Source organism: Psammomys obesus, unplaced genomic scaffold (genome assembly GCF_907164565.1).
Source record: "Psammomys obesus unplaced genomic scaffold, mPsaObe1.curated_primary_1811, whole genome shotgun sequence".
NCBI lineage: Eukaryota > Metazoa > Chordata > Mammalia > Rodentia > Muridae > Psammomys > Psammomys obesus.
The window spans coordinates 1,427,727-1,439,626 of record NW_026596326.1 but is presented as its reverse complement, the minus strand read 5'-3'; the positions used below and the strand labels follow the sequence as shown (position 1 = coordinate 1,439,626).

The 11,900-nt window shown below is 41.0% G+C and overlaps 1 protein-coding gene across 1 annotated transcript; it reads left to right on the top strand.

Annotated features, from left to right (window-relative positions):
- The first annotated feature begins 10,285 nt into the window (after window positions 1-10,285).
- Window positions 10,286-11,215, top strand: LOC129669064 (olfactory receptor 10-like). The gene has a single exon (XM_055597156.1). The coding sequence runs from the start codon at window positions 10,286-10,288 to the stop codon at window positions 11,213-11,215; it is 930 nt and encodes a 309-aa protein (XP_055453131.1).
- Window positions 11,216-11,900: the final 685 nt, after the last annotated feature.

Here is an 11,900-nt window from a genome sequence, read left to right as displayed (position 1 = left end):
AGCACAGGGGTCTTTCCTGAGACTGATACTCTAACCAAGGACTATGCACGAGATAACCTAAGACCCCTGTACAGATGTAGCCCATGGCGGTTCAGTAACCAAGTGGGTTCCATTGTAATAGGAACAGGGACTGTCTCTGACATGAACTGATTGGCCTGCTCTTTAATTACCTCCCCCTGAGAGGGAATCAGCATTACCAGGCGACAGAAGAAGACAATGCAGCCACTCCTGATGAGACCTAATTGACTAGGATCAGAAGGAAGGAAAAGAAGACCTCACCTATCAGTGGACTTGGGGAGGGGCATGAATGCAGAGGGTGGAGGAAGGGAAGGATTGGGACGGGAAGAGGGAGGGAATCACAGGGGGGATACAAACTGAATAAAGTGTATTTAATAAAGAAAAAATGTAATAAAAAATAAAACATAAGACATAATAAAAAATAAAAATATAAAAAAATGAATGGATTTTGTCTGGTCTTTTGTTTATGTTTTTAAAGTTAAGCCTAGGATGGAAAAATTGATCTATATAGATCTACTTGAGATAAATATGGGTTTAAAATATTTATTTAAGGAATATGCCAGAATTAGAGATTATGACATTCTATTTTATAGGATGCAATTTAAAATAGATAATTAAAAGAGAGATAAAGAATAATTCAGATATGCCAGCCCTTGAGCTTGTCAGAGAGCTGATGAATATGGCATTTTAACATGTGTAAGTTTATTATGACAGAGAGTCCCAAAATACTGGCAATAGTTCCCCCAAGGTCTCCAAGAAGATTTGGCACAATTCGACTCTGGATTAAGGTATGCTAGCCACTGGGCAAGACTGTCCCAACTGGCCCACTGCCTGGGCCCAGCCTAAACTGTGGACAAAACTGTGGACACCTGGAGAGTCAATGTTTCACATTGCTAAGGGCGAGATGAGGCCATTCTCTCGTTTCTTTCTCCACAAAAACAGTCTCTCATCTTCTGTGCTTGGTCGCTGGACCACCCTGCTCATGATGCCATGAGACCACAGAAGCCAGGGACAGCTGCCTAGAGTGATGGACTGACTAGTTGTCACTGTCATTTTGATTGGTACATGGATTGGTACATACTTATCCTTCTCAGGTCTCTGATTACATTGATGGCTAAACTAAGCTAATGGTAGGCTTGCAGCTAAAGAGCAGATAATTAGGTCCATTGTTAGCTTATTGGTTAATTTATTAGTTAGTTAAAATCACCAGGTACTAGGTCTTTTATTTTAAAAAAGGCAAGCAGGGTTGCCTTGCCTACAGGGTTCATGTTAATTGTCTATGTCTTATGATGGATGGCTGGATAGAAAGATAATGGAGTTTATGTAGGGTCTGAGGATATAGGAGTTTACATTTTGAGAATCTAAAAAAAAATGTTGTTTGGTCTGGGGAAAATGTTTCAGGGTTGATAAATGCAAAAAAGATTGGAGGGTATAAATAGATGTTTTAAGGTATATAAACATAAATTGTAATGATACAGAAAAATTATTTAAGGCATATTAAAAATGGGAAATATTTCAGATTTCTCTCCTCTCTCTCTGCTATTGTTGTGCTTATGTTGTTATAGGATTTGAGGAGTCCAGAGTTTTGACATTGACTAATAGAGTTCTGATAAGTTGATTGCTTATTACCCAATCACAAGTTTGAGATTTTAGTTACCTTTTGGTTGTTTTCTGGAGATAAATTTAAAAGTGCATTTCATCATGCTAAACACATACATACAATGTGTATATTTGACCCAAAAGCCAGAGATTTTACTATATATCTTTAATATTTGCCATTTTTGAGGTAGACCTTGATACAGGAGTTAGAAATATTTTAAATTTATTTTTTCTGGTTGCTTTGTTAAGGGAAGTTCAAACATCCAGAGTTCAGCACTAAAGCCATTAATGTATTTCTGCCTAACTTTCCAGTGTAACAAGGAGATGGGGACTAAAAATAAATGCTAAGAAGATCTGACAAAAAGTGTCCCAGCTCTATTGGTGGCTGATTACCAACAGCTGTACCCACAGTAAAAATGTTAGAGTTTTGGATCATGGATACACTTAAATTGTTGCTCATTCCGTTGGATGCAGTTTTACCTGTTATTCACAAAACATTTTCTGTTTCTAGTTTAAATTTGTCACAGCAGATTTTCAACTGGTTGAGACTGCAAGCTGAGATCTGAACTTCCTGGAAACTGACATGATTGCTTACTGCCTCCTCAGATGGACCACCTAAACAGACGCTTCTGAGGACTGCCTCATTGGCCAGCCTTTGGCTGGCAGGTCAGCCTTCCTAGTCCCTGATGTCAACAGTCCTATTGTTAACACTGAAGCAGTTTCAGAAGACGAGACCACCGGCCCAAAATCCCACCTACAGGATGAAATGCTAGGTCAAAGGGGGCTCCTTGACATTAGCATTATTTTGGGGACCTTCTTAGCTGGAGAAATATTAGGCAAAGACTAGAGACTATACAGTTAATGGTAATGAGAACCCAATACCGTCAGATGACCTTGAACTGTAAGAGCCCAAGACTGGCTTCTTCAGTTACATGGAAAGGGGGAAATAAAGAGTTTAAGTTAACCTGAATATAACTCTATTTTGAAATAAAGACCTTGACTGGGAACTGAATTCAGGTACCAAGAAATATCACAGAATGTACACCTGGCAGAAAACAAAGTTAACTCTCCTAGCAACAGCCTCCAGGAAATATAACAGAATAAATGATTCACAGAAAATAGAGACAAACTCCCTGGCAATAATCAATGGGAATTGGGTGGAAATCAAGTGGGAAAATTCTCCCCAATGTTTCAGATGTGATTTAGAAAAATAGCCATTGTGATTATATGCCTTAACCATTGTGATTGTGTGCCTCAGAAAAGGTCACCCCGCCCTGCTACACTTTACCCAATTCAGTAACACCAAGGCTTGTGCACCCCTGCTTGCTGCCATGGAAACCCCCTGCTCACAGACTTTACCTTTAAAAATCCTGTTCACTCAGAGCTCAGTACTCTACTGCTGTGTCACTGAGACTTGGGTCCTGATTTTGATCGCTCTCATAATAAAGCTCTCTTACTATTGAGTTGCTTCCTGGTGGTCTCTGAGGGTCCCGTGAACCTGGCATTAAAATTACTGCTGGCAAAGACCACTCTCCTCACAAAACAACTAACAGGTTTGGAAAAACTAAAAAACCCCACTTGGAATTATAACAAAAACATGTTTACATATCATAAACCAAAACATCCACAATGTACTACTGAGTTCACCTTGTTTGGGCCACCTACTGGCCAAACCATGAGGCCTTCCCTTAAGTGTGGTTTGTTCACCCATTGAGAATCTGGGGGAGAGAACTACTTTTTCTGTACTTCAAGATTTAGTGAATTTTTTTTTTAGTTACAACACAATCCAAGTCAAGGCAGAGAAGAAAGCCTTCTTACCTAAACAAAAAAATCGTATTTGTGCCTGCCGTGCTAGGTCACCTGAGGGATCACAACAGTTACCCTTGAAGGCGCTTCACTGGAAAACATTGGGCAAGCTTAGTCTTCAGAGGCAGCCATTACAGAACTGAAGGCCCATCTTCCCCTTAGAGGGAGAGGCTTTCCTGCTTTCATGGTTTTACTCTTTGCAGAGATGGCAAAGTCTCAAAAAAACCAAAAGCTTAGAACTTGTTGAGGGCAGTTTTCTTGGTGCCCTGGTTTCCTATTGGCCCCTTAAAAATCTCCCTCTTTCTGAGTCTGAATTACCAAAACAAAAACAAAAAAACAAACTTATTTCCAGGTTAATTGTGGCTAAAACATAATAAAAATAAGAAAAAAGATACATTAATTACTGGCTGTGACATAAAATAAATTGTATTTTATTTGGAGTTTTTCATCAAGGAGATAAATGTTTAGTTGGCTCACAGTCACACACAGGGTAGAAAAAGTGTTGTCTAAGGAGTCTATAGAAGGAAATGAATTCAGGTGTGTGGCCAAATACCCAATGAGACATGGAACTTGATCTGACTGATGACAGGACTTGGGCCAAAGCAGAGGACATCTGAGTCACCTCAGTACAGAGTCTCAGGAGTAAGTATGGTATCTTGTGAGGATGTTCAATTTAAAAACCTGTGGGATAGCAAGGAGGATGTGTGGTTCCAGTCTGGAGAGACAATATTCAGATCAGTACAGAGTCTCAGGAGTAAGTATGGTATCTTGTGAGGATGTTCAATGGAGCTGTTTGATTTGGACGCAGCATAGAGACTAGCTGGATCTGAGGGCTATAAGGAGAGTCTTTGAGAGTCTGCCAACTGCTTATAATTGCCACATGGGGGCACAGAGGTCTCCAAGGCCATACTTGATGAACAATTTTTTTTTGGTAGGGAAGAAGAGGACAGGACAGAAAGAACTGAGGTGTTCTCACTCTGAGGGTCAGGAGATGTGCAGATAACCTTAAAATCCAAAGGCACTCTGATAAAGCACCAGGTCCTACCTGGTCTCAGCTGAGAGGATAAATGCTGGCTGCACAGAGGGGTGCCCAACCTTCTATTAATCATGACTTCTCCAGGACCAGACTCCTCTGCCAAGACCTCTATCCCATAAAAGGAATAAGTGCCTCAGGCAAATAAGTCTACCTTGAACCTCTGTAGATACAGACAGTCTCAAATGTTTCTCACAATCCGGGAGCTCTAGGTGAGTAATGTTTCAATGAGATACTCGGGATTCACAGTCTACTATTTTCAAAAGGTACTATTTCCACTGGGCAATTGGCACTGGGTTTCCACTCAGTGCTTTCCGGGTTGGAGCACATTAAAACGTTAAGTTTATATTAAAAATGTGTTTTATTATTAATAATCTTCATTCGCATCTATTCTGTCACCTGAACATGTACAACATATTAAATTTTCAAATTTCAAAACTGGGAAAACTTCTTAGAAACCTAGACAATGAGAAGGAATCCATCCTCAGGCAGAGACATAAAATAAGCAATTTGTCGGCTTAGTCTTTCATGTCAAAAAAGCTAGCTGGATTCAAACCATGATTTCATAGAAGAATACTCACAATGTCATCATGTTGTTTGGAGTAATTATCAGTATTGGAGGTCACCCTGAATTTTAAAACCTGTGGGATAGCAAGGAGGATGTGTGGTTCCAGTCTGGAGAGACAATATCCAGATCAGAAAGTTCCCAAGCCTGTAGGTGAGCATGTGGGGCAGGGGACTGGTTTGGTGGCTGATTAGGTTTGATAGTGAGCCCATATGTGTGTTGGAGGTTGTTCTGATGCTAGCCCTCAACATCTGGTTAAACCTATTCTTGTTGTGTAAACCTGCTACGCAAGTCATTCTATCTGATTGACTGATTAAAACAGCCTATAGCTGGGCAGGGCAGAATGGGTAGGCATGGTTAAGGTTACTGAGCTTCAGATTCCAGAGAAACACAGGAACCAGATGGCTAGGAAGAGAAGAAGAAGGAAGATACCGCAATGGGTTAGTGTGGAGGAAAACAAACAAACACATAGGTGGATAGGAAGGACTCCAATAATGGCGTGAAAAGACCCAGATGAAGAATACAAGCAAGTACCATGGGATTGTGGGTGGAAAGTAGACCAGGTGAGGAGAATTAAGGTGGATGGCATTGGATGGGGGCTAGGAGATGGATGATGAGGATATTGAGACCGTGTAAGTGAAATATCTGCCTGGCCCATGGTAAATAAGGCAATTATAAAATCTAATAGGTGTCTGTGTCTTATTGTTGTGATAGTGGGTTAGAAAATACCACCATGGTAATGGTAGGACTAATAATAAACCTTATATAGCCCAATACTCATTTTTTATTTAACAAAACATCCCAGACCATGATGAGAGCACTTCCTGTATGGCATAATAGAAAGATGGGACCTTAGATTAGACTGTAAAATGCACAGTTCACAGTGAAGGTGATCAGAAAAGAATTCCTGAGAGCACCTACCCTTGCTCAGACAGAAGATTACATGTTGTAGTTTGAATAGGATTGCATTGCGGTCTGACAATATTAAATTAGTGGAGTGGCATGAAAGGAGAAAGAACGTGAGCTGCTGGAAAAGAATTTCAAACAGGAGTCCTGGAAAGCAGTTGTGGAGATTATGCATAGGCACAGTTGGCTGTTCACGCATTCACACACACAAACACACAGAAAGCCGGACACAGGTAACCACTGACCTTTCCGTGGCCAAAAATAAAATACACAAATGTCAAGAGTGCTTTGTGTGGCCCAAAGAGATTTGGTAAGAGAAACAAACTTTTAAAAGACATACAAAACAAAGATCAGGGCTGGGGAGTATTCTGCACCATCTCAGTATATCATCCAATGACTTCAGGGACCTTTTCTACAATATTCTGATCCAATCCTCACTTCTGAGGGAGCAGGCACCTTCCCAGGTATGGGAGAATCATGTCCTGGCCCTGAGGAGTGTTTTCAGATCACTTCTTTCTTTTTTCAGTTCTGCTCATTCTAAGCCACAATCTGCCTCTTGGAAATGTCACCAGGGAGTCTAAGCCCAGATCTCTTTAGAACAGAGCAAGTTGTGTGTGTTTCTTAGGTGTAGGTTTTAAACAATTTACTGATTGTTTTCTGATCCAAATACTCTATCTAAATCACCTGTTCCATATCTAAGGTATTTACATGCTTTGGCACCCTTATTGTCCTTTGCTCTGTTACCAGAGTTTTAAAACAACCTACCACGGAGGGCCTGCTTAGTATTCCATATTCTATCGGACCACCAGGCATTATATTTTTATTGAAGAATGAAGTTTTTGGAAGGTAGTTGCAGATGGATGGGGTGGAAATACAAGCCATTATGAAATGGTTATTTGTCAGATAAACATCATGTTCTTCTTTGCCGAAATTCAGTATTTGAGCAATATGAAGTAAAATAGAAATTTTAAGTGTCACCTTCACATGGCACTATTTTCCTTTATATGTGGACATCTTTTGATTGAGTAAAGTCTGTTGTCCATGTGAACCCCCACCTCTCATCCACAGGCACTGGACTCCCACAGGAAACTTGTGTTTCCCAGTCCCTGAGCAAGTGTGAGCACAGTCTAATCATTGCCTGGGATATGAGAGACAGGACTGGAAACGATGTGGGGGACCTACCAGCCATTTGTATGTAAGTTCATATGTGAAGAAATTTGAATCTGATTTTGAAAGATGGAAAAGGCTCCCGGTAGATTTTCATTTTGTCATTTCCCAGTATGGATACAATGAAGCTGACTTCCACATCCAAGCCCAGGAAGGAGTAGAGAAAAGCTCTGTGAGAGACAGAAAGTTGTCATAGCTGCAACAGGGGGTACCTAAGTGATGGGCACACAGGGAGACGGAGATGAGCCTTACTAGACACAGACAGCCAGTAGCATCGGTTTTAGATGAGATTTGGATTTTCACCTCAGTCAGCATAGCTGTTGTTGTTCTGAAGATCAGAGCATCTCTGAAGAGCCCTGGGGACCAGAACATCAGACCCTTTCTCCCAGAGAAGTGACACACAAGCAGGCCAGAGTCTTTGTGTGGCAGATGAAAGTCAATACGGTGGAGCAGAGACGGAAGGAACTTTACGTTACAGTCAAGATGGTGGTGAGACTCTCACTGCACACTAGATTCCAAACACAAAGACCAGACCCCAGGAAACAGAGCTACGTCCTCACTCCACTGTCCACAAGACTGACACGAGGCAGTGCTTCATACCTCAGGACCTGTTCAAATCTGGAACAAGTCAGTGGCTGCAGGCTCAGGGGAGTATCAAGCATTCCCATACATCTCTCTGACTCTAGGTACTAAAATCTTAAGTCTGAATAAGGCCAGCTCCCTAATTTGCCAAAAATAAACTATAAAAGCTTGATTTTTCATAGTTAGATTCACAGGAAAGTGGAAGACTAAAGATGTTTTCCAGAAAATAATTGACATGATAGATCCATGAGTCAAAGAAAGAAATTCCCATGACGATAGAAAAGAGAAATGAAGAAAACCATAGGGAGTAGCAGAGCATTTTACTGTGGATAAGGAAGTTAGACCAAAGCTTCATTCTCCTAGTTTTGATTTGAGAATGTGCACATGAATAAGAAAATACCTTTGGGTTTTGTCCCAAACTTAGGTTTTTTAAAAAATGGTGGTCTGTACCACCATTTTTTATCAAATCTTAGCCTGCATTTGTTAAGATCCATTAGTCCAGTGGGCACTACGTATTCATGCTGAGTCTTTGGACACTACTCCTTAGTCACTTTCTCATTTCCACTTTTAAAATAAATGGTTGTCAAATGGTCTCCTCAGTTCTATCTGTGTCTAGCTGAGGTTTTAAAGCTCAGTTAAATTTTGCCTGTTCGGTGTTGTTTTATAGACTATGGTAGACTAGTTAATGTCATATAGCCCTTGGTTACAATGTGTTAAAAATTGTTGGGGATTAGGATTTCAGGAATTTTTATACAATACTTGTTTTGATATTTGTTGAACTATAGGTATTTTCAGAATGTCTGCATAACAGTATTAATATACATTAGTTAGAGTATACAGCATGAGTTGCTAGCATCTAGCATACCACTAAAGGAGAATATGACAGTGTTAATTCTTTATTATTACACAGAAATAGATATAGCTGAGATATTTGGGTGTTTATGAACAATACCAGGGTGTGCAACTCATTCATTAATTCCCCTGGGAATGTTCACTGAGAGACTTTTATCCCTCCAGTGCTGCACTGTGAGATAAGGACACAATTCTGAGTAAAGTCAGCAGATCCAGTTGGATAGTCTTTAAGGAATATTGGTAGGACACCGGAGTGTTAAAAGTTCAAACAACACATCTTCCCTAACTTAAGAATGTGGCAGAGCACATAATCCTCAGCACAACTATCTTGCGTGTGCTGACTAAAGAAACATGTGTACTAACATTTTGTCTTTATAATTTGCATTTTCTCCATCTTATCCCCAAAAGGGCACAAGTGTGATACTCAAATACATTCCTTGTAGCACTGATCCAGCATGGTGCCATTAGTGACCTCCTAATACAGATTTAATGAAAAGGCAATGTATGAAGTTGGCATAATTTCTCCTGTTATGCAGAGCTGAGACTTCTCTTAACCACTGATTTCTTTCTTTGTGATAATCTTTTTCATGTTTTTAGCCAGAAGAAATAGTAACCTTTAAAGGCAAGCGATTTTATGCACATTCCACTGCCATAACTCATCAGTGTGTTCATGGTTAATTCTTAGGTTTCTTGGGAAGAACATTTTATGAAACTCAAGAGCAAATCAGATGTTTCACAGACACACACACAAAAGTTGTATAACAACTTCATGTGCTGGATGAACATGACAGTAATTTAGCACTTGTCGATATGTTATAAGGGAAAACATGCCTTCTTTTACTTGCTGTGTTTTCTGGTAAGCAGAAACTCTGAGCTGTTGAGGAACTAGGAGATGTGAAAGATTTTCACTGGATGCAACAGATCCTAGAGAATATTGGTGCAAAGAACTTTGGATTAGAGAAACAAGAACAATGCCTCCTGGGAAGTCCAAAGGTGGTTTGATCCGTTGGTTGAAAAGGTGCCACATCTCAAGCATGATGACTCATAAAGGGAAACAAACTTGTCATGAATAATTATCCCTTAAAATGATGGAACTCCATTCCTCTTAATCTTTTACATCAGAAGACAGTGCTATGAGTGAGGCTTCCCAGATTGGTGTACTGACCATGTACAGTAAGCAGTGGGCAGCAGATATGCCAGAGGGGCAAACATGTGACCTCAGCTTGGTTAGCCCCAGGTCTTAATGAAGAGAAACACTGTGCCACAGAGAGCGAAAGAGAAGACTAGAATACCACATTCGTTTTTGCACTTTCAAATTTTCTTGCTTTCCTTGACTTTTGGAGTACTTGGAATCAAAGCCAAACACTCTCCCTGCCATGATGAACACCAGCCCTGCATTTGATATTTAAAATGCAGTTTCCAAGTTAGCGTATTTGGGTACAACTTCCAGTTCTGCGAGGGAGGTAAGACATCACCTCTACCTTCAGAAAAGGAAACATCAGCTTCAAGGGATGGACAAATGTGGCTAAAGTTCTGGAACACACAGGTAGCAGGAATAAGGTTCAAGCAAACGCCCTAACATCCTAATCCACTTATTTCTATAACAAGGCAAGAAAGAAAATTGGCAAATGGAACTGAACAGCAACATGGAAATCAAAGTGCCTGACTTAGAGAACACTGGAAATGTTGTTTAGATTCCTGGTCTTCATAGTGGGCACTAAGTTATTCCCTGCTATTGGTGTAAGAAAGAAGGGGCTATGGATAGTTTCAATGCCACTTTGGAAGACAGATTCCTTTTGGTAGGCTTTTCAGATTGGCCTCAACTGGAACTCATCCTTTTTGTCTTCATTTCAATTTTCTACTCTCTGACTGTCTTTGGCAACACCGCCATCATTGCTCTCTCCCGAATGGACCTGCGATTACACACTCCCATGTACTTCTTCCTCTCACATCTCTCCTTCCTGGACCTTTGCTACACCACTAGTACTGTGCCCCAGCTCCTGATCAACCTTCATGGGCGTGACAGAACCATCAGCTATGGTGGGTGTGTGGCCCAGCTGTTCATATCTCTTGCCCTGGGCTCCACTGAGTGTGTGCTCTTGGTGGTGATGGCCTTTGACCGCTATGCTGCTGTGTGCCGTCCACTGCACTACACAACCATCATGCACCCCATTCTCTGCCAGGTATTGGCTATTGCTTCATGGGGAGGGGGATTCGTAAACTCTCTGACCCAGACAAGCCTCATGATGGCCATCCCTCTTTGTGGACACCAGCTGAACCACTTCTTCTGCGAGATGCCTGTGTTCCTCAGGTTGGCCTGTGAGGACACAGGGGGAACAGAGGCCAAGATGTTTGTGGCCAGAGTCATAATCTTGGTCTTCCCTGCAGCACTAATTCTTGGCTCCTATGCACACATTGCCAGGGCAGTGCTGAAGGTCAAGTCAATGGCTGGACGCAGAAAAGCTTTTGGGACATGTGGGTCCCACCTCCTGGTGGTTTCTCTCTTTTATGGCTCAGCCATTTACACATACTTACAACCCAAGGGTAGTTATTCTGCGAGCGACGGGAAGTTTGTTGCCCTCTTTTATACTATCGTCACCCCTATGCTCAACCCTCTGATCTATACCCTGAGGAACAAGGATGTGAAGGGAGCTCTGTGGAAGGTGCTAGGGAGAGGCACAGACTAGGGGCAGGAGAAGAAACCAGGACCACTACAACTTTTTGTGATAGCTCTCATATCCTGTTGTATAGAGAGTCTGGGAATGTGTTGCTTTCTTCTTTGGGAGTTGGAAGTCATGATCTCTTTAACGTTTTTTTCTTAGTGTCTTAGTTACAAGAAGGGAGTAAAAGTTGATTTATCTCAAACGTAGCACAAGAATGTTTGAGAAGACGGTATATTCTCACCACATGCAGAGAATAGCATAGTTGTGGAGGAATTTCTGAGTGTGAAGAGTCATTTGAACATAAAATGCCTTTTCCAAAGCCAGTGATATTTAATGTATGTTGTGTAGATCTCACTTTGCCCATAGGCATAGACCATTGCACATCACTGGTTTCCTGCTTAGTTGCCAGCATCCTCTCATAACTCAGGGTTTAGGTTCTCAGGTCATCTCTCCCTTTCTAGCTTTTTAGTTCTTCCTGTTACTAGAGAAATAAGGAGAGTGTGGTCAGAATTACTCCATCAAACATGTAGAGTTTTAAACATGATGTCATTTAGCTAAATACTTAAAGAAAATACAAAATTGATAAAACAACACCAAATTAAAAAAAAAATAACATCGAAATCCATTCAGATGGGTCACAGCTTTGTTTGTTGCCATGGTGAAGAGACTTCCATTGAAGAAAAAAAAACTGGAAATGATCGCAAAAGCA

What these genes read in the sequence shown, in the direction of transcription:
- LOC129669064 (XM_055597156.1), top strand. Translation starts at nt 10,286, where the DNA reads ATGGATAGTTTCAATGCCACTTTGGAAGACAGATTCCTTTTGGTAGGC.